The 26842-nt window shown below is 40.6% G+C and overlaps 1 protein-coding gene across 3 annotated transcripts in view; it reads left to right on the top strand.

Moving 5' to 3' along the window:
- KIAA1958 (KIAA1958 ortholog) overlaps positions 1-26842 on the top strand; it is a 163853-nt gene that overhangs the window by 124039 nt on the left and 12972 nt on the right. For all 3 annotated transcript variants that reach the window (XM_066367418.1, XM_066367417.1, XM_066367419.1), the window contains one exon: positions 7367-7539. In XM_066367418.1, coding sequence (XP_066223515.1) covers positions 7367-7539 — 173 coding nt within the window. The remainder of the gene's footprint in view (positions 1-7366; positions 7540-26842) is intronic.

Here is a 26842-nt window from a genome sequence, read left to right as displayed (position 1 = left end):
TTTTTTGCCAGAATTCACACTTTAAATTATTGTAGTGGTATAGCACACATTTATATCTTTCAGGGCAAGTCTTCCCAATGTTTATTTTCAAAATTGCCTTTACTCTCCTCGATAAACTTTAGAATCAACAGGTAGCAACAAAAAGGAGGATTTTAATTATAATTACATTGCGTTGAAGATTACTTGAAAAAAATAAACATCTTTATAATATTGAGCCTTCTCACTCAAGTACATGGTATAACTTCATTTATTAGGATTATATACAGAGAGCCCTTGGGTCACAACACAGTTCCGTTCTACGACAGTGACAGAACCCGAAATTTGGTGTAAGTTGAAACATACCCTAGCCTAAGTCACTTACGTATCCTGACACAGTTGTAAAATCATCATCTACAACTTAAAAACACAACTAAGCCACAGAAAAAGGAAAAGGACAAATATACTGTACTATCTATACACTGTACTGCATATTCTAACACCACGTGCAACCAAAATACTATAGTTTGCCCACATAGTTCTTAAGTACGACACTAATGGCATAAGCTGAAACACTCGTGGCTCAATTTTTTTAAAAGTTTTTATGGAAGTAAGCATGGTAAACTTGAAACATCATATTTTGAGACTGTCGTAACTGAGGACACCTGTATACATTTTTAATTTTAAAGATTTTTGGAAAGTGTTCTTTCTTAGTGAATTATATATAGTCAGAAGTGTGCAGATCATTAGCATACAGCTTGATTAATGTTATGAAGCAAACATATTGCTCTAACTACCACCCAGAGACAGACATAGAATATTACCTGAAGCCTAGAAGCTTTCTTCATGTGATTTTTTTTTTTTAAACAGAGACAGAGTCAGAGAGAGGGATAGATAGGGACAGACAGAGACAGGAATGGAGAGAGATGAGAAGCATCAATCATTAGTTTTTCGCTGAGACACCTTAGTTGTTCATTGATTGCTTTCTCCTATGTGCCTTGACCGTGGGCCTTCAGCAGACTGAGTGACTCCTTGCTCGAGCCAGCGACCTTAGGTCCAAGCTGGTGAGCTTTGCTCAAACCAGATGAGCCCACGCTGAAGCTGGCAACCTCGGGGTCTCGAACCTGGGTCCTCCGCATCCCAGTCCAACGTTCTATCCACTGCGCCACCACCTGGTCAGGCTTCATGTGCTTTCTTTTTGTTACAACCCAAAAATAACCATTATATTATTTAACCATACAGTCATTTTATCTGTTTTTGAATTCCATAAAAAGACCATTTCAATATGTTCTATTGTGTTTGGTTTCTTTTGCTTAGCATTGTATTTGTAGGATTCATTCATGTTTTTGCATATAGTTCATTCCAGTAATCCATTCCTTGTTGTTGGTGTATAATAGTTTATTATGTAAATATTTTATAATTTTATATGCATTCTATTTATGGGGCTATTATTATGCTTTTATGAACACTCATACATACATGCTTTTTAATACACACATACACATTTCTGTTGGATACACACACACACATACACACACACACACATAGGTGTTGTATTGCTGGGTCATAGAATATGTATGTGTATGTTCAACTTTAGTAGATGTTGCCAATTAGCTTCCAAAGTGATTGTACAAATTGACACTCCTACCAGCTGAGCAAGAGTGTTCCTGTTGTTTCACACCCTCACCAACACTTCATGTTTACAGATTTTGGTTTTCATTTTAGACATTTTGGTGAGTGTATTTTAATTTACATATACTGAAATATTAATGATGTTTCTTATTATATGCAGTGCCCATTCAAGTTTGTCCATTTTAAATCTGACAGCCTACTTTCCACTTGTCAGATACATTTGTCAAATGCCTTCTTCTACTATGTCATTTGCCTTTTCACCCCCATAGTGGTACAGTTTTATAAATGTCTTTTTAATTTTACTGAAATCCAATTTATTAATCTTGTGCTTTTGGACTAGTAATATTGATGTTCTATTTTAAAATATGTGGTTAACCCACTGTCTTTTGTGTTTTCTGCTAGAAACTATAATTTTACCATTCACTTATAGATCATGATACATATGGAATTTTGTTGTTATTTGTAGTGTGAGGTAGGCTTTCAGTTTGCTCATATTTTATTAAGGATTTTCATGTCAGTGTTTATGAGTTGTGTTATAATTTTCTTTTCTTTTTTAAATGTTCATTTCATTGATTTTAAAGAGAGAGAGACAGGAACATCAGTCTGTTCCTGTCTGTTCTCTGACTGGGGATCGAACCCAGCCACGCTGTGCTTTGGGACAATGCTCTAACAAACTGAGCTATCCAGGCAGGGCTGTAATTTTCTTTCATTGCATTTTTTTGGTCATTTTTATAGAAAAGCTTTGCTGCCTTATAAAAGACATTTGAATAGAATTCTTTTTTTCCTATAATCAAACAAAATTTTTAGACTTGGTATTATTTGTTCCTTAAATATTAAAGAATTTACTGGTAAAATCCATCTTAACCTGTAGGGGTTTTGTGTGTGTGTGTGTGTGTGTGTGTGTGTGTGTGTGTGTGTATGATATTTTAAATTATAGATTCAATTTCTTTAATGGGTATGGGACCATCTAAATTTTATATTTCTTGTTCAGGTTTGGTAAGTTGTGGCTTTTCTAGATATTTGTCCATTTTCTCCAAAATGTATTGGCATCAAGTTCATAATATCGTTTTACTGCCCTTTTAATATCTGTAGGCTCTGTAGTGATAACTCTATTTTCATTTCTACTGTAGAAATTTTTGCCTTTTATCTTTTTTCTAATGAGTTTATTAATTTTATTAGTCTTTTCAAGTCCATCTCTTGGAATTACTTTTTTTAATTCTAAGTTTTTTTCCTATTGTTTTCTGTTTTTATGTGTATTCTTTCCTTCATTTTACTTTTTTGGATATATTTGTTTTTCTCTTTTATAATGTCCTGGCATAGTTGATGTTCAACCTTTCTTTTCTAATTTCTAAATTTAATACAATCATTTTTTCTAATGACACTGCAATAACTTTATCCATAACTTTGTCATGTTGTGTTGTTATTATTATTCAGTTTGAAATAGCTACTAATTTTTTTCCCTTTCACCAAGAATTTATTTAAAAGTATTAATTGTCTCTGAACAAATGGAAATTCCAGAATTCTCTTCTCCTCCATCCCTTCAACGTCTTCCCTTTCTGCCCTGAACTTTACGTTTCAAAGCTCTTGGTGGATAGCGCAGAGTAGGCATTTGTGCTGGAGTCTGTGCATTTGAAGGAGCTGTGATGACCTAGAGTGAGGCGGGAGCGTGAAGAAGGCATCTGCGTAGGCGCACTGCACAGTGAGGGGTGTAGGAAACTGACCAGGGCAAGATATGTTTTTCAGAAAGAAGGCAGTCTGGCAAGTGGTGACAGCTGAACTGGGAGAGAAAAGCATCCCGTGGAGGGGGAGCCAGGTGTGCGGTGTGATAGTCTGAGCAGGCTGAGGAGGGCATCCACACCGTAGTGGGAGACGCAGGAAGAAGCCCTGTGTGAAAAGTCCGAGTCTCCCTGAAGTGAGTAGGGCTTCCATCCTGAGAAGTATGGTGAAGGCTTCCAGGTAGAAGAGCTTCTCAGCATGGGATGTCGGCATTTGAGTGGAGTGAGAAAGGTGTCCGCATTGGAGGATGGCCCAATGCAGGGTGCCATATGTTGAGTGGACAAGGAGGACATCTGTGTGTATGTGAGAGGCAGATCAAGCTAGGTGTCCAGAGCACAAGCAGGTGAGGCGAATCAATGAAAGACCGAGAAACAGGACATAACTAAATCCACAATGCCCAGTTGGGTCCTGTCGCAATACCGGCTATTACTGGGGCTTCTGGCAAAACTTCAGTGGGAAAAGAGGTTTCCATTTTCAGTGTACAGTCTCTGTCCTGTGATTAAAATGCAATTATGTTACATCATGCCATCATTTAACATAGTAGTGAAACTTAATCATCCTGTCTTGCAGTGGGACCATTTCTATGCTTTGCTGTAAAGAAGTGACAGGGACTGGGCTGTGTTGCCAAGAAACCTTTTATGTTGTTGTATTAAAAAAATATCTATTGGCCCTGGCCGGTTGGCTCAGCGGTAGAGCGTCGGCCTGGCGTGCGGGGGACCCGGGTTCGATTCCCGGCCAGGGCACATAGGAGAAGCGCCCATTTGCTTCTCCACCCACCCCCCCTCCTTCTTCTCTGTCTCTCTCTTCCCCTCCCGCAGCCAAGGCTCCATTGGAGCAAAGATGGCCCGGGCGCTGGGGATGGCTTATTGGCCTCTGCCCCAGGCGCTAGAGTGGCTCTGGTCCCGGCAGAGCGACGCCCCGGAGGGGCAGAGCATCGCCTCCTGGTGGGCAGAGCATCACCCCTGGTGGGCGTGCCAGGTGGATCCCGGTCGGGCGCATGCGGGAGTCTGTCTGACTGTCTCTCCCCGTTTCCAGCTTCAGAAAAATACAAAAAAAAAAAAAAAGAAAGAAAAAGAAAAAAAAAAATCTATAACCTGACCTGTGGTGGCACAGTGGATCAAGTATTGACCTGGAAAGCTGAGGTTGCCGGTTTGAAACCCTGGGCTTGCCTGATCAAGGCACATATGGGAGTTGATGCTTCCTGCTCCTCCCTCCTTCTCTTTCTCCTCTCTCTAAAATGAATAAATTTAAAAGAAACCCAAAACAGAAACATCTATTTAAAAAAGTATCTATAGCGAAACTATAGTATTTGTCTAAATAAATCAGTCTTAGTTTTCCTTGATGAGAGTTAATCTGAGTAAGTATTGGGGGCCAGCATACAGTTATGACAGTCTCGACATACAACGTTTCGAGTTTACAATGCTCCCTCCCATAAAAACTTTGAAAAATTGAGACGTGAGCATTTCGGCCTACGCCGTTAGCGTTGTACTTACGGACTACGTAGGTGAACTAGTTTGGTTGCCCGTGAGGGAAGAACACACAGTAGCACGTATAGTCCATATGTTTATGTCCTTTTCCTTTTTCTGTGGCTTAGTTGTTTTTACAGCTCTGTGAGGATAGGTAAGTGACTTAGGCTAGGGTGTGTTCCGACTTACACCAAATTCAGGTTATGTCGCTGTCGTAGGAATGAAACTGTGTCATAACCCGAGTATCCCCTGTATACTTGTTTAAGTTGCAGTGTTTACTGAAAACCTTATCTCTCTGGTACCTGACTTCTTTAGTTCTAGTGTCCTGAGCATAGACTCAGTGGGAACCACGTCCAAACCTTGATTCTTGCTAACTCCATTACTTGGGACAGCACAGTGCCTGGCTCAGAGAGTGTGTACCTCAGTAAATATTGGATGACTGATGCATGCAGTACCGTTTCCTTATTTGCAAAATAGGTACAACAATAGGGTTGCTTAGAGCTTACAGTTAATTTATATAACTCGTGGCATATGGTGAGCATTCAGTTAGTGGTAGATTTCGTAATAATACATTTTGTACAATACTAGAATCCTTTCACTAATAACAAGTGAGTCCCAGAAATAGTACCATTATCTTGGTTTATGAGGGTAGTGAGAGAAATATACCTACATGACTCAGTCACTTCAGATAGCTTTTCCAGCATTGCTGATTCCTTTCTTGCTGTAAGCGTTTATTAAAGCAGATTGTGTGCTCAACAGTTCAACAGCAGGCAAGTGTACAAACCAATTGAGATCTTCTGGACACAGTTGGATCACAGTTCTACAGAATAAAGCAACTGTGAGACATGCTAAAGGAGAGAAAAGGCAGTGAGTAGTGCGGGGAAAGCTTATGTAGATGAGCTTGGAATTGGAATTGAAAAAAAAAAGACACTTTGATTAATACAAAGACCATCCGGAGATTTCTCAGGCTGAGAGTGGGGAAGATACGGTGTGGGTGTCCTGGGAGTAGGGAGGGGCTGGGGGCCACAGGAGGCTGGTGGTTTGGAGTTCCTCAGTGGGAGCCGGGAAAGGCGAGGTGAGTTAGGAAAAGTGAATCCAATTAGTGGATGACCTTGGTAACTGAATTAACTTTTTATTTTGCTATTTCTCAGCCTTTTAGTTTCTTGTTTGAACATAGAGGGTCAGAACCATTAGATATAAAGTACTGATTGGCATTCCTCAACATGGTCTACTTTTATTTTATTTTTTTTAACCAAAGTCACAATTTGAACAGTTTAAGCCCGAGTTTAGTAGATCACACAGAGTCTGAGGAAGGGCCCGATGACCATTGTGGACTTGATTATCTTTTTGGCTACCAACACTTAAGGCGGATACATTGAGGAAAGCCTGCTTTCATCTGCAGTGATTTGGCGATGACAGTTTAAAATCTGCTCTCTTTTCCGGAGAGGATCTTGTGCTTCTCTATAGCCCCCCCTGCACAGCCCTCATCCCTCTCTCCCGTGCCCTCACATTCTGATTCCCAGCTAGCTGATGAACTGTGGAGTCAGGGTTCACGTACCTTCCTCTTTTTTGGGGGGGGGGTTTGGTTTTTTGGGGGGGGGGTTTGTATTTTTCTGAAGCTGGAAACGGGGAAAGACAGTCAGACTCCCTCATGCGCCCGACCGGGATCCACCCAGCACGCCCACCAGGGGCGACGCTCTGCCCACCAGGGGGCGATGCTCTGCCCCTCCGGGGCGTCGCTGTGCCGCGACCAGAGCCACTCCAGCGCCTGGGGCAGAGGCCAAGAAGCCATCCCCAGCGCCCAGGCCATCTTTGCTCCAATGGAGCCTTGGCTGCGGGAGGGGAAGAGAGAGACAGAGAGGAAGGGGGGGTGGAGAAGCAAATGGGCGCTTCTCCTATGTGCCCTGGCCGGGAATCGAACCCAGGTCCCCCGCATGCCATGACAGGCCGACGCTCTACCACTGAACCAACCAGCCAGGGCCCTTCCTCTTTTTTAATTTGTGAAAAGAATTAGAGAAATATGCTAACACCATGTAATTCGAGGCTGCCTAGGATGCACATAAGGCATGTGAGGCCATGTATCACAGAGAAACAACAGTTCTTCATGCACTGAGGCTGGAGAGAAAGGATATGTAACTTGTCTTCCTTTCTAACTCTTTGTTGTCGTTGTTGTTAATAGGATTGTTATTTTGTTCCCACTGAAAAGTTTAGATAGAACGTTCTTTGTTTCTCTGCACTCATCTCCCCCTCTGTTTTGTTATTGGAATGCCTGCATGAGTGCATCAGTTAGTGTATACGGCAAAGTTGTTGGGATTAAATGCAGGGTTACCGCATTGATTTCATGCTAGAAATATTGTCCTCTATTTGCTCTAATATATGTACACTTGATAGAAATTTCATTTTTGTAAGTATTATCTCTTAGGAGTTTTCTGTTATTTAACATGATCCCAAGATGTAATTGTCAAAAAAAGGGAATGGCAAATTATTTTAATGCCTTTTATTTTTTCTGTTTCTAGCCTATTCTACTAAGCTCAACAAATTCCCTGTATTTAATATTAATGATGACTTGAATGATCTGTGCACCAGCGCAGTAAGCCCAAATACTACCAAAGCCACGCGGTATGCCCTGAATGTGTGGCGTTATTGGTGCATGACCAATGGGCTCAAAGATCACACGGACATTACCAAGGTAAGAAACTCTTGAATTTACTTCTTTCAGCCAACTTCACTGAGCTTCTGAGTGCCGGGCACTGTGCTGAGCATGGTGGGGAACACAGAACAGTTGCTCTCTGCCTGGAGCAACTTTGAAAGAACATAAGATAGAAAGAAAAATGTCCACAATACAAAGCAGAATTTAATAGGTAGTCTATGAATTTACAGATCAGAAATGCCCCCCCCCCAAAAATCAGTGAATAAATTAATTTCAGTCTGGTGAGACTAGCAAAGGCATTGATATTTAAGCTGTATTTATGGTAGAGAGGTAGAATTTCTTTTCTCCCCTCCCTCCCTCCCTCCCTCCCTCCCTCCCTCCCTCCCTCCCTCCCTTTCTTCCTTTCTTCCTTCCTTCCTTCCTTTCTTCCTTCCTTCTTTCCCTTCTTCTCTCCTCTCCTCTCCTCCCCTCCCCTCCTCTTCCCTCCCCTCCCCTCTCCTTTCCTCTCCTCTCTTTCTTTTTCTTAGTGCGAGAAGGGGAGATAGCGAGACAGAATCCCACACTCCTCCAACCTAGATCCACCCGGCATTACCCATCTGGGGCCGATGTTCAAATCAACCAAGCTATCCTCAGAGACTGAGGCTGACACTGGGACCAGCTAAGCCATCCTCAGTGCCCGGGGCTGACACTCGAACCAATCGAGCCACTGAGAGAGGGAGGGGGAGAGAATCCGATGGTCACTTCTTTTGTGTGCCCTGACCAGGGATTGAACCCAGGATGTCCACATGCCAGCCAATGCTCTATCCACTGAGCAAACCGGCCAGGGTCAAGAGTTAGAATTTCAATAGAACTGGATAAAGACAAGAGAGTTTTGAAGGCTGAATGATATGTAGCAGAATAGGGTTTGGAGGCTTAGACTTACTTGCCTGCAGCAGAGGCTTCATGTATAGGAACAATGGACTATAAAACTAGGTTTTGATAACCCTTAACTGACAACCTACAATATTGTGACTATTAGGAAATCACTGAAGTTTTGTTTTGCTTTTACTTGTAAGAAGAGATTTTAGGCCTGACCTGTGGTGGCGCAGTGGATAAAGCGTTGACCTGGAAATGCTGAGGTCGCCGGTTCAAAACCCTGGGTTTGCCTGGTCAAGGCACATATGGGAGTAGATGCTTCTAGCTCCTCCCCCCTTCTTTCTCTCTCTCTCTCTCTCTCTCTCCCTCTCCCTCTCTCTAAAAATGAATAAATAAAATAAAATAAAAAATTTAAAAAAAAAAAAAAAAAAAAGAAGAGATTTTATTTGAAGGATTATTACAGGGACAGAGGGGAAGGGACTATTGTAATAGGGACAGTGCTTTGACCATAAGATCGACAAGTGTCTGAAGGTTTAGGCAAAAGGGAAACCACTGAAGGTTTTTTAATGGAAGAGGTAGAATCTTTCTTCCTTCCTTCCTTCCTTCCTTCCTTCCTCCCTCCCTCCCTCCCTCCCTCCCTCCCTCCCTCCCTTCCTTCCTTCCTTCCTTCCTTCCTTCTTCTTCTTCCTTTCCTTCCTTCCTCCCTCCCTCCCTCCCTCCCTCCCTCCCTCATCTGGGGCTGATGTTTGAATCAACCAAGCTATCCTCAGAGATAAAAAGTGATATTTTAGAGAAACTAGTTGGAAATGATGAGCAACAATTTAGTTAATATCCTTGGTCCTCATTTTCCCTATTTGTAAAATGAGATCAGAAAATCTCTTCCAACTTGAAATGTTTGAGGTTTATGAATTAAAGGAGAAATTCTTGAACATGTAGAGACAGAAGACAAAGATGTTGCATTTTGATTTGGATATGTTGAGTCTAAATCAGACAGGTGTCCAGATGGACATGTGCAACAAACAGCTGGGAATATGGGATTTCAAATATTGGAGAAATGTTATACCAGAAGTATAGATCTAAAGGTTGTGCAAATAGTGGTTACAATTGAAACCCAGGGGCAGGTGGCACCTCCAAGTTTGGATGATATGTTCAGGACAGCAACAAGAGATGAAATAAAAAATCCAGGTATCTGCTTCTGACAGCATGGAACACCAGACACAGCAAGGGGCCTTTCTGCTATACTTGCAGAAAATTAGGGAACCAGCGCAAGGCCAATAAAATACAGCGGAAACTGAAGCATTGTGGAAAACAGTGTGGCAGTTACTCAAAAGATTAAAAATAGAACTATCACACAGTCCAGCAATTTCACTTCTGGGCATTTATCTGAAGAAAACAACAACACCAAGTCAAAAAGATATGTGCATCCCACCCCCCACCCATGTTCATTGCTGCATTAGTTACAGTAGCCAAGATACGGAATCAACCTACGTGTCCATCGATGGATGAGTGGATAAAGAAATATTATTTGTCCACGAAAAAGTACGAAATCTTGCCATTTGCAACAACATAGATGGACCTTAAAGGCATTATGCTGAGTAAAATAAATCAGACTGAGAAAGACAAATTTCATCTGATCTCACTTATAAGTGGAATCTGTTTTTTATTTTATTTAATTAATTAATTTATTTATTTATTTTTATTCATTTTAGAGAGGAGAGGGAGAGACAGAGGAGAGACAGAAGGGGGGGAGGAGCTGGAAGCATCAACTCCCATAGGTGCCTTGACCAGGCGAGCCCAGGGTTTCAAACCGGTGACCTCAGCATTTCCAGGTCAACGCTTTATCCACTGCGCCATTTTTATTTTTTATAGAGACAGAGAGAGAGTCAGAGAGAGGGATAGACAGGGACAGACAGACAGGAACGGAGAGAGTTGAGAAGCATCAATCATTAGTTTTTTGTTGCGACCCCTTAGTTGTTCATTGATTGCTTTCTCATTTGTGCCTTGATCGTGGGCCTTCAGCAGACCGAGCAACCCCCCGCTTGAGCCAGCAACCTTGGGTCCATGCTGGTGAGCCCTGCTCAAACCAGATGAGCCCGCGCTCAAGCTGGCAACCTCGGGACCTTGAACCCAGGTCCTCCGCATCCCAGTCTGACGCTCCATCCACTGCACCACCACCTGGTCAGGCTGGAATCTGTTTTTTAAAAAAAGAAAAGAAACTTACAGATACAGACAACAGATTGGTAGTTGCCAGAGGTGAAGGAGTAGGCAGAATGCATAAAGATGGTGAGAAGATCTGAGGATGTAATGTACAACTTGGTGACTATACTTAAAAATTCTGTATTGTATATTTAGAAGTTGCTAAGAGAGTAAATCTTAAAAGCTCTCATCAGAAGAAAATATTTTAACTATGTGTGGTGATGAGTGTTAGCTAGACTTACTGTGGTGCTCATTTTGCAATGTATGCAAATATCAAATCATCTTGTACAGCTAAAACTCATATAGTGCGTATGTCATCAAAATTTAAATATTACTTTTTTAAAGTAAAAAAAAAAGGATCAGTTTTTTGGTTTTTTTGTTTTGTTTTGGGGTTTTTTTTGTATTTTTCTGAAGTTGGAAACGGAGGCAGACAGACTCCTGCATGCGCCCGACCAGGATCTACCCGGCATGCCCACCAGGGGGCGATGCTCTGCCCATCTGGGCTTTGCTCTGTTGCAACCAGAGCCACTTTAGCGCCTGAGGCAGAGGCCACAGAGCCATCCCCAGCACCCAGGCCATCTTTGCTCCAATGGAGCCTTGGCTGCGGGAGGGGAAGAGAGAGACAGAGAGGAAGGAGAGGGGGAGTGGTGGAGAAGCAGATGGGTGCTTCTCCTGTGTGCCCTGGCCGGGAATCGAACCCAGGACTCCTGCACGCCAGGCTGACGCTCTACCACTGAGCCAACCGGCCAGGGCCAAAAGGATCGGTTTTTAAGTAACTTAACTGTGTCCCAGGACAAGTTTGAGAATATTTATACTAATATAAAAATATCCAGAACCCAAGAAATAAAATTCACACTATCTGTCATTAAACAAAAATTATCACACATGTAAAGAAGCAAGAAAATATATTTCTTAAAGAATAAATGAGTCAAGCCTGACCAGGTGGTGGCGCAGTGGATAGAGCATCGAAATGAGACACAGACGACCCAGATTTGAAACCCCTAGATTGCTGGCTTGAGCGCAGACCCATCGGCTTGAGCATGGGCTCACCACCTTGAGCATGGGGTTGCTAGCTTGAGTGTGGGATCAGAGATATGACCCCATGGTCACTAGCTTTAGCCCAAAGGTCACTGGCTTGAGCCCAAGGTCACTGGATTGTGCAAGAAGTCACTTGCTCTGCGGTAGCCCCCTGGTCAAAGCACATATGAGAAAGCAATCAGTGAACAACTAAGGAGCTACAACAAAGAACTGATGCTTCTTATCTCTATCCCTTCCTATCTGTCTGTCCCTATCTGTCCCTCTCTCTGACCTTCTCTGTCAAAAAAAAAAAATGTGAATGAGTCAAAGCCAACCCAAAACTGACACGGATTTTAGAATTGGCAGCCAAAGACATTGAACAGTTATTATAAAGAGGATAAACAAATGGCCAGTAAGCACATGAAAAGATGCTCAACCTCATTAGACATTGGGGAAATACAAATCAAACCATATGAGATTCCACTTAACATCCAGTAGGAAGGAAGGACTAGAATAAAAAAAACAAAAACAAAAAAACCCCAGATAGTAACAAGTGTTGTTAAGGATGAAGAGAAATTGGAATCCTCATACACTTCTGGTGGGAATGTAAAATGATGCAACCTCTTTGGAAACAGTCTGGCAGTTCTCCAAAAGTTAAATGTAGAGTTACTCTATCACCTAGGCATAGACCCAAAATATGAAAAACATATATCTATACAAAAACTTATATACAAATACTCATTGTAGCATTATTTACAATAGCCAAAATGTAGAAACAACTCAAAGATCAGATGAATGAATAAATAAAATGTGGCCCTGGCCGGTTGGCTCAGTGGTAGAGCGTCGGCCCAGCATGCTGATGTCCCGGGTCCAATTCCCGCTCAGGGCACACAGGAGAAGTGATCATCTGCTTCTCCCCCCTTCCCCTTCTTGCCTCTCTCTCTCTCCTCCTCCTCATCTCTCAGCCATGGGTCGATTGGAGTGAGTTGGCCCCACATGCTTAGGATGGCTCTGTGGCCTCCACCTCAGGCACTAAGAAAAACTCAGTTGCTGAGCAATGGAGCAACTCCCCAGATGGGCAAGAGCATTGCCCGGTAGAGGGCTTGCCAGGTGGATCCCGCTGGGGTGCATGTGAGAGTCTGTCTCTACCTCTCCTCCTCTCACTTAATAAAAAAATAAAAATACAATAAACAAAATGTAGCATATCCATATAATGGAATAGTATTTGGCAGTAAAAAGAAACGAAGTACTGATGCATGCTACAACGTGGATTAACCTTGAAAAATTATGTTAAATGAAAAAAGTTAGACACAAAAAGACAAATACGTACTATTTCATTTATGTAAGGCACCTAGAAGAGGCAAGTTCATGGAGAAAGAAAGTAGAATAGAGGTTACCAGGGGCTGGAGGGAGGAGAATATGTGGGGTTATCATTTAATGAGTACAGTTTCTGTTTGGAATGATACAGTTCTAGAAATGAAGAGTGGTGATGGTGATACAGCATCATGAATGTACTTAATGCCAGTGAATTGTACACTTACAAATAGTTAAGATTATGAATTTTATGTTATATATACTGCTCACAAAGATTAGGGGATATGCCTGACCAGGCGGTGGCGCAGTGGATAGAGTGTCGAACTGGGATGCGGAGGACCCAGGTTTGAGACCTTGAGGTCGCCAGCTTGAGCGCAGGCTCATCTGGTTTGAGCAAAAGCTCAGCAGCTTGGACCCAAGGTCGCTAGCTCGAGCAAGGGGTTACTCGGTCTGCTGAAGGCCCATGGTCAAGGCACATGTGAGAAAGCAATCAATGAACAACTAAGGTGTCGCAACAAAAAGCTAATGATTGATGCTTCTCATCTCTCTTCGTTCCTGTCTGTTTGTCCCTATCTATCCCTCTCTCTGTCTCTGTAAAAATAAATAAATAAATAAAAACTTTAAAAATAAATTAGGGGATATTTTATAACTTCATATTCATTTTGAAACATCCCCTAATTTTTGTGAGCAGTATATATACATATTTCACAACCAAAAAAACAAAAATCAATGAAATGGCCTGACCAGGCGGTGGCGCAGTGGATAGAGCGTCGGACTGGGATGCAGAGGACCCAGGTTCGAATCCCACCAGCTTGAACCCAAGGTCACTGGCTCCAGCAAGGGGTTACTCGGTCTGCTGAAGGCCTGCGGTCAAGGCACATATGAGAAAGCAATCATTGAACAACTAAGGTGTTGCAACACGCAATGAAAAACTAATGATTGATGCTTCTCATCTCTCTCCGTTCCTGTCTATCTCTCTCTCTGACTCTCTGTCTCTGTAAAAAAAAAAAAAAAAAAAAAAAAAAATCAATGAAATGTAACTTTCACCTGTATTAATATTTTTTAAATTCACCTATTCTCACATACCCTCCCCCCCCCATCACCGTTTCTTCGTCCTCACTAACCTTAACCTTTTCTAGGCCAGAGGTCAGTGAAGTCATTGTGAAGAGAGTGGTCTGTTACTAGGAACCTTTACATTCCCATGCAGGAAACCATGAAAAGAGCCTCATCTCTCCACCCCTCCATGGCTTAGATCAGTGGTCCCCAACCTTTTTTGGGCCATGGACCGGTTTAATGTCAGAAAATATTTTCACGGACCGGCCTGTAGGGTAGGACGGATAAATGTATCACGTGACCGAGACAAACGTCAAGAGTGATGATGTAACAGAGGGAATTTGGTCATTTTAAAAAAATAAAACATCGTTCAGACTTAAATATAAATAAAACGGAAATAATGTAAGTTATTTTTTCTCTGCAGACCGGTACCAAATGGCCCACGGACCGGTACCAGTCTGCGGCCCAGGGGTTGGGAACCACTGGCTTAGATGACATACACACCCCCCGGTGAGGAAAATGTTCTGTAGAGTGCACCTTATCACCACTTGTAGGCACTGGTATTTCTTAGTCTCCCCTATGTAAAGCACCTATCTAGAGAAATAATAGACAAGGAAGAAGATATATTTCAGTCCTCTGTAATCTACTCACACGGGTCACTCAAACATTTTAAATAATGAAGTCTTAAGAAAGAGGCCAGTATCTTAGAGAATTAGCCAATCTTTAGTTAAAAGAAGGAATTGAGGCATCATGGCCCTGAATCTTTTATCTCACTTTCTTGGTCTCAATGAAAGATATTTTTTTTGTCTAGATGTAGCTTTAAAGAGAGATGCAGCTGGCAGCAGACAAGGTAGATAACAGGTCTTGATCATGGTTTGGCAGCTGGTGAGCCTCAAATTTATTGGTTTAAAGAATAAAGCAAGGAGTCAAATAAGACTTCAAAATACTATCTAAATAAGGAGTGTACACTGTCATTCTCACTCTGTGATCACTCTTTGCTCTACTGTATATATTTAACTTAATATTTTTCAACACAAGTGTGACCCAATCCTCACTGACCCATCTCCCCCAAGGTTGTTACCTCCTTGACTTCTATAGCCCTTAAATTCGCTCAGAAAGTAGAGCATTTTGAAGTTCAGTTACCTATGTTTCTAAATAAAGTAAAATCTGGTGACTGCAAATGTGAACTCATTTTGTTGTTAGCAATGGTTATTTGAGATTCATTTTGTTTTCCTATTAAAATACTTGTAGTTCATAAGCATTTTCTCCACTTCCTTCATCCCCCTAGACAAGATTATCAAAAGGGAGTTTAAGTCTGACCAGGTGGTGGCACAGTGAATAGAGCATCAGCCTGAGATGCTGAGGAACCAGGTTCAAAACCCTGAGGTCACCAGCTTGAGTGTGGGTTCACCAGTTTAAGCACAGAGTTGCCAGCTTGAGAGTGGGATCATAGACATGACCTCATGGTCGCTGGTTTGAGCCAAAAAGTCACTGGCTTAAAGCCCAAGGTTGCTGGCTTGAGCAAGGAGTCACTCGCTCTGCTGGAGCCCCCTCCACCCCCACCCCACCCCCGTCAAGGCACATATGAGAAAGAATGAACAGCTAAGAGGACGCAATGAAGAATTGATACTCCTCATCTTTCTCCCTTCCTGTTTGTCCCTCTCTCTCTCTCTAAAAAAAGGGGGGGGAGGCATCCCCCCCAAGGTTTGAGGCATCCCCCCCCCAAGGTTTTACTTGTTTTTGGTTTTACTTGTCTTATAACTCTTGCAAGTTACAGGGATTGTTGCGTGGTTTCAGAATTTTGGAATTTTTCTAACGCCATGGTCGGCAAACTCATTAGTCAACAGAGCCAAATATCAACAGTACAACGATTGAAATTTCTTTTGAGAGCCAATTTTTTAGAACTTAAACTGTATAGGTAGGTACATTTCTAATCGAGGTAGTGCCTGCACGTGGTATTTTGTGGAAGAGCCACCCTCAAGGGGCCAAAAAGCCGCATGTGGCTCGAGAGCCACTGTTTGCCGACCAGGGGTATTACCATGTCAGGTGTGTTTTTTTTCTTATTTTGTTCTTTCCCATCTAGAATCATCAGCCCTATGTCCAAGCTCTTGCTTCTCATTGGTTATTTGTATATCAAGGAAACCAAATTTATAACCCATGGCAAACTTTTGAGATGGTAGATCTATTCAGAGTGGCTGATGAAGGAAAATAGTTTCTTGCAGTGTCTTTAAAACAAAGTGAGGACCTTGGTAACCTGGAGGAATAATCACCAACCAAAACTCAGTCTGAGAAAACTTAAGGAGGCAGCCAACATGGGCCAGAATGAATGGTTTCTTGTGTGCAAGCAGTATAAAGTTTGTGTCTTGACATTCCTCCAGGGATTGCTTTTGCTTTGATTTTACTCTGAAACTTGTGGTCTTCTGTGTAAATCAAAAACATTTTCTGCATCATAAGTCAGCTTGGTTCTCATGACTCCAAGGTTAATTCTTTGATTTAGCCCATGTTTATCCGTTCTTTGGGCACCAGTGATACAGTTCAGGCTTTCTGGTATGTGGTGAAGACCCAGTCATGTATAAGATAGAGTTCTTGCCTCAAGGAACTTTCAGTCCACTTTGAGAGACAGACATATAAATATATAAAAGCCTGTACAGTATGGTGAGGGCCATAATAAAATTTTAGTTTCGTGGACTCCCTGGTGAGAGAGTAACTTTGCTTAGGGAAGCTGGAGAAGCCTTTATATAGACAGCAGAATTTGAGCTAGGTCTGAAATAATGAATAGAGATTTTCCAAATAGAGAAAGAAGAAAATGTATTTTAGGCTGATGAAGCATCATATGCAAAGATGTAGAAGCCTGAAAGGGCATTGTGGTTTCTGTGAATGACACAAAGTTCAAGGAGGCTGGAAATAGAGCACAAAGAGAACTGATGATGAGGCTAGAGAAATAGGGTGTGTACCAGTTATCTATTGCTATGTAACAAACCACCCTAAAACTTAGTGGCTTGACACAGCATTCATTTCATTTGCTCATGATTCTGTGGGTTGTGCTCAGCTGGGTGGTTCTACTGGGCTCAGTTGGGATACGCATGTAAGGTGCAGTCATCTGGATATTGTAAGAAAAACAGCTTGTCTCTGCTTCACAGGTTCCCATGGTCTAACAGGGCTTTCTCACATGGCAACATTGTAATAAGATGATGAAAGCAGAATTTATAAGAATTTACAAGACAAAAGCAGAATGTCTTCCGGCCTAGGCTTGGAATTCACACGTTGTTACCTGCTACATCTTTTTGGTCAGAATTAAATCACAGCAGCCCAGATTCCAACATTGGGAATATAGATTCTACCTCTTGATGGGAGGAGCAGCAAGGTCACATTGCAAATGCATGTGGGAACAGGGAGGGGAGGAATTGTTGTGGCTATTTTTGCAAATAACCTCTCACAGAGTGGAACCAGATTGCAAAGACTTGAATACAGGGTACATAGTTTAGAATTTATGTGACCTGATCAGTACTTGAACCAGTCACCTCATGGGTTGAGCCAGCATCCTGGGGATCAAGCCAGCAACCCTGGGGTCAAACCGGCCACCTCAGGATCAGTGACCCTGGGCTCCAGCCTGCGACCTCAATTCTCTGGGGCAGCACTCTATCCACTGTGCCACCAGCCAGGGAGGCAGTATTTTTCTTTGTATAAGAAGCCTGCTGCCTGGCCAGATAGCTTGATTGGTTAGAGTGTATCCCAAAGCACAGAGGTTGCAGGATTGATCCCTCGTCAGGACATATACAGAAACAGATCTATGTCCCTGTCTCTCTCTTGCTCTCTCTCTTCTTATCTCTAAAACCATAAAATGAACATTAAAATAAATAAGTAAACAAGTAAATAAATAAATAAAGAAGACTGTCTGCCGGGTTTTGTAGCTCAGTTGGTTAGAGCATCTTCCCAATATGGCAAGGTTGCAGGTTTGACCAGTCAGGGTATGCACAAGAATCAACCAGTGAATGCATAAATAAGTGGAACAACAAATTGATGTTTCTCTTTCTCTCCACCCACTTCCTGTCTCTCTCTAAAAATCAATAATAATAAAAAAGCAATTTTATTCAATTTTTTAATTGAATTTATTGGGATGGCACTGGTTAACAAAATTATATAAGTTTCAGATGCACAATTCTGCTACACATTTTCTTTTTTTTTTTTTTTTTTATATATATAATTTTATTTTTTTAATGGGGTAACATCAATAAATCAGGATACATATATTCAAAGATAACAAGTCCAGGTTATCTTGTCGTTCAATTATGTTGCATACCCACCACCCAAAGTCAGATTGTCCTCTGTCACCTTCTATCTTGTTTTCTTTGTGCCCCTCCCCACCCCCTATCCCTCTCCCATTCCCCCCTCCCCCCCCCCGTAACCACCACACTCTTATAAATGTCTCTTAGTTTCACTATTATGTCCCACCTACGTATGGAATAATACAGTTCCTGTTTTTTTCTGATTTACTTATTTCGCTTCGTATCATGTTATCAAGATCCCACCATTTTGCTGTAAATGTTCCGATGTCATCATTTCTTATGGCTGAGTAGTATTCCATAGTGTATATGTGCCACATCTTCTTTATCCAATCATCTATTGATGGGCTTTTTGGTTGTTTCCATGTCCTGGCCACTGTGAACAGTGCTGCAATAAACATGGGGCTGCATGTGTCTTTACGTATCAATGTTTCTGAGTTTTTGGGATATATACCCAGTAGAGGGATTGCTGGGTCATAAGGTAGTTCTATTTTCAGTTTTTTGAGGAACCACCATACTTTCTTCCATAATGGTTGTACTACTTTACATTCCCACCAACAGTGTATGAGGGTTCCTTTTTCTCCACAGCCTCTCCAACATTTGCTGTTACCTGACTTGCTAATAACAGCTAATCGAACAGGTGTGAGGTGGTATCTCATTGCCGTTTTGATTTGCATTTCTCTAATAGCTAAAGAAGATGAGCATCTTTTCATATATCTGTTGGCCATTTGTATTTCTTCCTGGGAGAAGTGTCTATTCATATCCTCTTCCCATTTTTTTATTGGATTGTTTGTTTGTTTGTTGTTGAGTTTTATGAGTTCTTTGTAAATTTTGGATATTAGGCCCTTATCTGAGCTGTCGTTTGAAAAAATCATTTCCCATTTAGTTGGCTTTCTGTTTATTTTGTTATCAGTTTCTCTTGCTGAGCAAAAACTTCTTAGTCTGATGTAGTCCCATTCATTAATTTTTGCCTTCACTTCTCTTGCCTGTGGAGTCAAATTCATAAAATGCTCTTTAAAACCCAGGTCCCTGAGTTGAGTACCTATGTCTTCTTCTATGTACTTAATTGTTTCAGGTCTTATGTTTAGATCTTTGATCCATTTTGAGTTAATTTTTGTACAGGGGGAGAGACTGTAGTCCAGTTTCATTCTTTTGCATGTGGCTTTCCAGTTTTCCCAGCACCATTTATTGAAGAGGCTTTCTTTTCTCCATTGTGTGTTGTTGGCCCCTTTATCAAAAATTATTTGACTATATATATGTGGTTTTATTTCTGGACTTTCTATTCTGTTCCATTGGTCTGAGTGTCTATTTTTCTGCCAATACCATGCTGTTTTGATTATCGTGGCCCTATAATAGAGTTTGAAGTCAGGTATTGAAATGCCCCCAGCTTCATTCTTTTTCTTTAGGATTGCTTTGGCTATTCGGGGTTTTTTATATTTCCATATAAATCTGATGATTTTTTGCTCTATTTCTTTAAAAAATGTCATTGGAAGTTTGATGGGAATTGCATTAAATTTGTATATTGCTTTGGGTAATATAGCCATCTTGATTATATTTATTCTTCCTAGCCAAGAACAAGGTATATTCTTCCATCTCATTATATCTTTTTCGATTTCCCTTAACAATGGTTTATAGTTTTCATTATATAAGTCCTTTACATTCTTTGTTATGTTTATTCCTAAGTATTTTATTTTTTTTGTTGCAATCGTGAAGGGGATTGTTCTTTTGAGTTCCTTCTCAGTTGTTTCATTGTTGGCATATAGAAAGGCTATTGACTTCTGTATGTTAATTTTGTATCCTGCGACCTTACTGTATTGGCTTATTGTTTCTAGTAGTCTTTTTGTGGATTCTTTGGGGTTTTCGATGTATAGTATCATATCATCTGCAAAAAGTGATACCTTTACTTCTTCTTTTCCGATATGGATGCCTTTTATTTCTTTGTCTTGTCTGATTGCTCTGGCTAGAACCTCTAGTACCACATTAAATAAGAGTGGAGAGAGTGGACAACCCTGTCTTGTTCCTGATTTAAGGGGGAAAGCCTTCAGTTTAGTGCCATTTAATATGATGTTAGCTGATGGTTTATCATATATGGCCTTTATCATGTTGAGATATTTTCCTTCTATACCCATTTTGTTGAGAGTCTTAAACATAAAATTGTGTTGTATTTTATCGAAAGCCTTTTCTGCGTCTATTGATAAGATCATGTGGTTTTTGTTCTTTGTTTTGTTGATATGGTGTATTACATTAACCGTTTTACGTATGTTGAACCATCCTTGAGATTCTGGGATGAATCCCACTTGATCATGATGTATTATTTTTTTAATATGTTGTTGTATTCGATTTGCTAGTATTTTGTTTAGTATTATAGCATCTGTATTCATTAGAGATATTGGTCTGTAGTTTTCTTTTTTTGTGCCATCCTTGCCTGGTTTTGGTATGAGGGTTATGTTGGCTTCGTAAAATGTGTTTGGAAGTATTGCTTCTTCTTCAATTTTTTGGAAGACTTTGAGTAGAATAGGAACCAAGTCTTCTTTGAATGTTTGATAAAATTCGCTGGTATAGCCGTCAGGGCCTGGACTTTTATTTTGGGGGAGGTTTTTAATGGTTTTTTCTATTTCTTCTCTACTGATAGGTCTGTTTAGGCTTTCTGCTTCTTCTTGACTCAGTCTAGGAAGGTTGTATTTTTCTAGGAATTTATCCATTTCTTCTAGGTTGTTGAATTTAGTGGCATAAAGTTTTTCATAGTATTCTACAATAATTCTTTGTATATCTACGGTGTCCGTGGTGATTTCTCCTCTTTCATTTTGGATTTTGTTTATGTGAGTTCTTTCTCTTTTTTCCTTGGTAAGTCTTGCCAAGGGTTTGTCAATTTTGTTGATCTTTTCAAAGAACCAGCTCCTTGTTCTATTAATTTTTTCTATAGTTTTTCTGTTCTCTAATTCATTTATTTCTGCTCTGATTTTTATTATCTCCTTTCTTCGGCTGGTTTTGGGTTGTCTTTGTTCTTCTTTTTCTAGTTCCTTAAGGTGGGAAGTTAAGTGGTTCACTTGGGCTCTCTCTTGTTTGTTCATATATGCCTGAAGTGATATGAACTTCCCTCTTATCACTGCTTTTGCTGCATCCCATAGATTCTGATATGTCGTATTGTCATTTTCATTAGTCTGTATATATCTTTTGATCTCTGCACTTATTTCTTCTTTGACCCATTCATTTTTTAAAAGTATGTTGTTTAGTTTCCACATTTTTGTGGGATTTTTTTCCTCTTTTTTGCAGTTGAATTCTAGTTTCAAGGCTTTATGATCAGAAAATATGCTTGGTACAACTTCAATTTTTCTGAATTTGCTGATGTTGTTTTTGTGGCCCAACATATGGTCAATTCTTGAGAATGATCCATGTACACTGGAGAAAAATGTATACTCAGTTACTTTGGGATGAAATGTCCTGTAGATGTCTATCATATCCAGGTGCTCTAGTGTTTTGTTTAAGGCCACTATGTCTTTGTTGATTCTCTGTTTGGATGACTGATCTAGAGCCGTCAGCGGTGTATTGAGGTCTCCAAGTATGATTGTGTTTTTGTCAGTTTTTGTTTTAAGATCAATAAGTAGCTGTCTTATATATTTTGGTGCTCCTTGGTTTGGTGCATATATATTAAGAATTGTTATGTCTTCTTGATTCAGTGTCCCCTTAGCCATTATGAAATGGCCATTTTTGTCTCTGAGTACTTTTCCTGTCTTGTAGTCAGCATTATCCGATATGAGTATTGCTACACCTGCTTTTTTTTGGATGTTATTTGCTTGGAGTATTGTTTTCCAGCCTTTCACTTTGAATTTGTTTTTATCCTTGTTACTTAGATGAGTTTCCTGTAGGCAGCAAACAGTTGGATTTTCTTTTTTAATCCAGTCTGCTACTCTGTGCCTTTTTATTGGTGAGTTTAATCCGTTTACATTTAGTGTAATTATTGATACTTGTGGGTTCCCTATTGCCATTTTATATCTTGCTTTCTGTTAGTTTTGTGTCTTGTTTGATCCTTCTCTTTTGTTTTTCTATCTTTTGTTTTTATTTGGTTGTATTCCATACATCTTTCCACTGTTGCTATCTTTTTTATCTCATGTGCTTCTGTGGTGGTTTTTTCAATGGTGGTTACCTTTGAATAATGAAAAGGGTCCCTACCCTGTTCATTGTAGCGAACTATTTTGTGAGTACTTTTGCACTCCATCGTCCTTTGCTACTGTTAATCTCCATCTTCTCCCCCTCTTTCTTTTTGTTGTTGTCACAGTTTAAATTTGGTTTTATTGTGTTCTTCTTGGAGCTTTTACTTGTGGCTCTGTTTTTTTTTGTTCTTTGTATCTGATTGGAGAACCCCCTTTAGTAATTCCTGGAGTGGGGGTTTTCTGATGATAAATTCCCTCATCTTTTCTGTATCTGTGAATGTTTTTATTTCTCCTTCATATTTGAAGGATAGCTTTGATGGGTATAGTATTCGTGGCTGAAAGTTCCTCTCTTTCAGGACTTTAAATATTGGGGTCCATTCTCTTCTAGCTTGTAGAGTTTCTGCTGAGAAATCTGATGATAATCTAATGGGCCTTCCTTTATATGTTGTATTCTTCTTTTCCCTGGCTGCCTTGAGAATTTTTTCTTTGCTGTTGGTTTGTGTCAATTTCATTATGATATGCCTTGGAGTAGGTTTGTTGGGGTTAAGAAAACTTGGAGTTCTGTTTGCTTCTTGAACTTGAGGCTTTAGTTCTTTCCACAGGCTTGGGAAGTTCTCATCTATTATTTGTTTGAGTATGTTCTCCATTCCATTTTCTCTCTCTTCTCCCTCTGATATACCTATTATTCTTATGTTATTCTTTTTGATGGAGTCAGATAATTCTTGTAGGGCTATCTCATTTTTTTTAATTTTTGAGTCTCTTTCTTCTTCTCTCTGTTGTGCCTCAAGTTGCTTGTCTTCTATTTCACTAATCCTCTCTTCTATCTGACCTGTTCTATTAGCTAAGCTTGTTACTTCGTTTTTCAGCTCGTGAATTGAGTTTTTCATCTCTGTTTGATTTGTTTTTATAGTTTCAATTTCCTTGGACATATATTCTTTGTGTTCATTGAGTTGTTTTCTGAGCTCCCTAAATTGCCTTTCTGTGTTTTCTTGTATATCTCGGAGGATTTTTAGGATTTCTATCTTGAATTCTCTGTCATTTAGCTCCAAGGTTTCCAATATATTAAATTTTTTCTCCATAGATTTTTCCTCATCTAGCTGTGTTACCTCTCTTTCTTTTGTATCCATGATATTCGATTTTCTCTTCCTTAATGGCATCTGAGGGTGGTTTTGTTGATAGTATTAATGAGATTTAATAAAGAATAAAAAGTTTAAAAAAATAATTAAAAAAAATCAAAAAAAGTTTTTTTTTTAAAAAAAAAATTAATAATGAAATAAAGAAAAATAAAATAAAATAAAAATTAAAAAAAAAAAAGGAAGTTATTCCCCCCCTCCTTTTTTCCTCTCCTCTCCTCTCCCCTCTTTCTTGATAAAATCTTGTGGTGGACTGTGAATTATAACAAACAATGCCTGTGATGGAGGGCCTGAATTGGGGAAAAGTAATAAAGGGGCAAACAAAAAAAACAAAAAAAAAAAAAAAGAAAAAAGAAGAAAAAAAAAAAAGAGCGTATGGACCCACAAAAAGCAAATAAGGAAAAAATTTGGGTCAAGAATAAAATGATTTGCTTTTAGGTGTTGGTTGTCTAAGAGTTATGATGAGAGGATTAAGAGGAAAACGGAAAAATGGGGGGACAAATTAAAAAATTACTATTGTATTTAGTGGAACAAGAACTAGATAATATGGAGAGCCAGGGATGGGAGCACTGCTAGTGAGTTAAGAAGGTGAAGTAAAAACCCCCCAGAATGCCAGAAACATAAGTTTGAGTCCCAGATAAGATAATTTGTTTGTTATTGAGGTTTGAGTGAGAGGAGATGTAAAGGAGAAAGGAAGAAACTAATATAGAGGGAGAAAAGAAAGAGAGAGAGAGAGAAAAAAAAAGAGGGAACCACTAAAAGAAGAAAAAAGAAAGGAGAGAGAGAGAGAGAGTTAAGGGTTTTGGAGTGCAACCCTCATAGAGAGAAAAGAAGAGAAGAGAAAAGATAATGGGAGATGTAACACTTATGGGTAGTGTAGTTCAAGGAGAGGAGAGAGTAAGACCGGTAGAGAGTTAATCGGCCAAATTGGAGGAGGAAAAAAAAAGTATCAAGAATGAAGATAAGAGAAACAAACGAACAAATATAATAAAATGGGATAGGTTATAAAGTCTGCAGATTATTCTTGATTTTGAGAGGTTATCTTCTTGCTTTTTCTTTTCTCTCCCTCTTCCTGGTCGGTGACTCTGTACCCCGGGTTTTGCCCCTTTGCCACGCTCAGGTGGAGGTTTGCAGTTGATAAGTCTCTATGGCAATGTCATGTATTGTGCTTTAGTCTCGTTGGCAGTCTAGGCTATTAGCATTTATAGGCTCCGACAGTGAGAGAGTCCGTGTTCCTAGAGCCTTTCTCCTAGTCTTTCCTTCCTCAATTAGTAGCCTGATAATCCAGCTATGGGGTTGCTGCTGCCTCTGCCTGGATAGTAAGAGGCTCAAAGAGCTGGCAACTCCCCACTCTATTTCCACTCAGCACAGGGCTCTGGGTAAGGCTCAGTCAGTCAGAGCTGCTAGCATAATCAGGCGGGCTTTCCGGCCATTCAAAGACCTCTGGCTCTGCCACTCTGTCCGGTAACACAAGCGGGTGCCCACTTCCGGGGCGCTTGGAGGAAACTCTCACTCACTGGCTGCGCGCGCAGACCAGGATATCCGGCCAGCAGTCTCACGCTCTGAGTGAAACCCCCAACCGCAGGGAAAAGTTGCAGCGTTGGAATTGAGTCTCGCTCCGTCCCCGTGCGCGGCTTTTGCAAGGCGCTGGGGCGGCCCGAGATTCCGCTTTGGCCCACACAAAGGCCCCTGACTCTGCTCCTCTGTGCGACAACACGGGCGCGCACTGCCGAGGCACTCGGAGGAATCGCTCACTCCTTATCTGCGCGCGCAAACCCGGATATGAGGCCGGCCGCGATTCCCTCTGAGTGAAACACCCTCGGCAAGGAAAATCTCCACCATTGGAATTAGTTCTCACTCCCTCCCGTGCGTGGCTTTCCCAGGGCGCTGGGGCTGCCCAGAGACTCTGCCCTCGGCCCACAGGAAGGCCTCTGACCCTGCCTCTCCGTGGGGCAACACGGGCACTGACTCCCGGGGCCTAGGAAGAAATCTCTCGCCCACTAACTGCGCACCAGCCAGGAGACCGGGTAAAATGGCCGCGCCGCTTGTCTTTCTTTGTTTGGGTTTGGCGCGAGTGTTAGCTTGTATTGCCCGGGTTGCCACAGTATCAGATTTTCCTTGGCTTGGATCTCCGTGCCACAGCCTGGTTCGGCCGTTTGTTTTGCGGCCTGGATGTATTCACCCCCTTTGCCCGCCTCAGTTTCTATATTCACAGTTACCAGAGAAAGCCGCCCTGTTTAGGTTAGTGAGGAAGGCGGAGCATTTCTTACTTCCTATTTCCTTCGGGGTTTGGTTATATATTTAGCCAATTTTTCACTCAATCATACCTTTGGGTGTATTGCGAAGCATCTGGAAGCTCCAAGTATAGGTTTTTCTGTTTCTGGTTGAAGATCTTGTTGAGTTTTGGGGGAGATTTATCGGTATCGCTTCCTACCCCGCCATTACTCTGACGTCATCTCCTGTATTCTCTCTGCTACACATTTTCTGTACACTGTATTGCATGTTGAATTTTTAAAAATTTGAAATGGCAATCATAGTCTTTCAAATACTTTTTAAATATTTATCAAATTCATATTCTCATTATATGAATAAGTCAATTATATTAAAATATTTACTGCGATTGAATCATCCTTACCCTCTGCGATCATCCTTACTTGTCTTGATTTGGTATTGCTTTCTTGCAGTCCTGAGTGTGGTTTGATTAGAGGCAGTCCTCATTGTGTGTGGGACCATGTTAATTGCTACCTGTGCATATCAGAGCCATGTCCTTGTTCTGCAGAGTTCTAATGTGCACATATTTTATTTAACATGCTACCATGCAAAACAAAACCACTGCTTCTTAGGGAAGTTTACCTGTATATTCATATATTTTCTTTTTTGAAGCTGTATCTGCAAATTTGGGTTAGGAAAAAAATGAAGAACCGTTTCTTTTCCTATGCTTCAAATCAGTTTAAAGACAAAAGAAGCTGGTTCAGTTCCACAAGGCCTTCTCTGCAGGCACGATATTATTCATCTTTGATAATCATTTCAGTCTCTTCTCTTGTTTGGGGCTCTTCAGATCTTTTCCCTCTTATGGAATCGACTTTGGTAATTTATATTTTGCTAAAAAATTGTTCAGGTTATCTAGATTTTCAAATTAACATGCATAAAGTATATGATGTTCTTTCATATTCTCTATTCATTTTTTGTAGTTACAGTCTTTCTCATTCTAATACTGTTCATGTGTATTTCCTTTCCTCTTTCTTTCAGACCTCCTAGAAATTTGTCAACTTTATAGATACAGTTTTATTTATATCCCTTCTAATTTATATATATTACAGTTCATTCATTTGTTTCATTT

This window comes from Saccopteryx leptura, chromosome 2 (genome assembly GCF_036850995.1).
Source record: "Saccopteryx leptura isolate mSacLep1 chromosome 2, mSacLep1_pri_phased_curated, whole genome shotgun sequence".
In the NCBI taxonomy this organism is placed as follows: domain Eukaryota; kingdom Metazoa; phylum Chordata; class Mammalia; order Chiroptera; family Emballonuridae; genus Saccopteryx; species Saccopteryx leptura.
The sequence above is the reverse complement of the archived record's forward strand: the minus strand, read 5'-3'. Positions and strand labels throughout refer to the sequence as shown.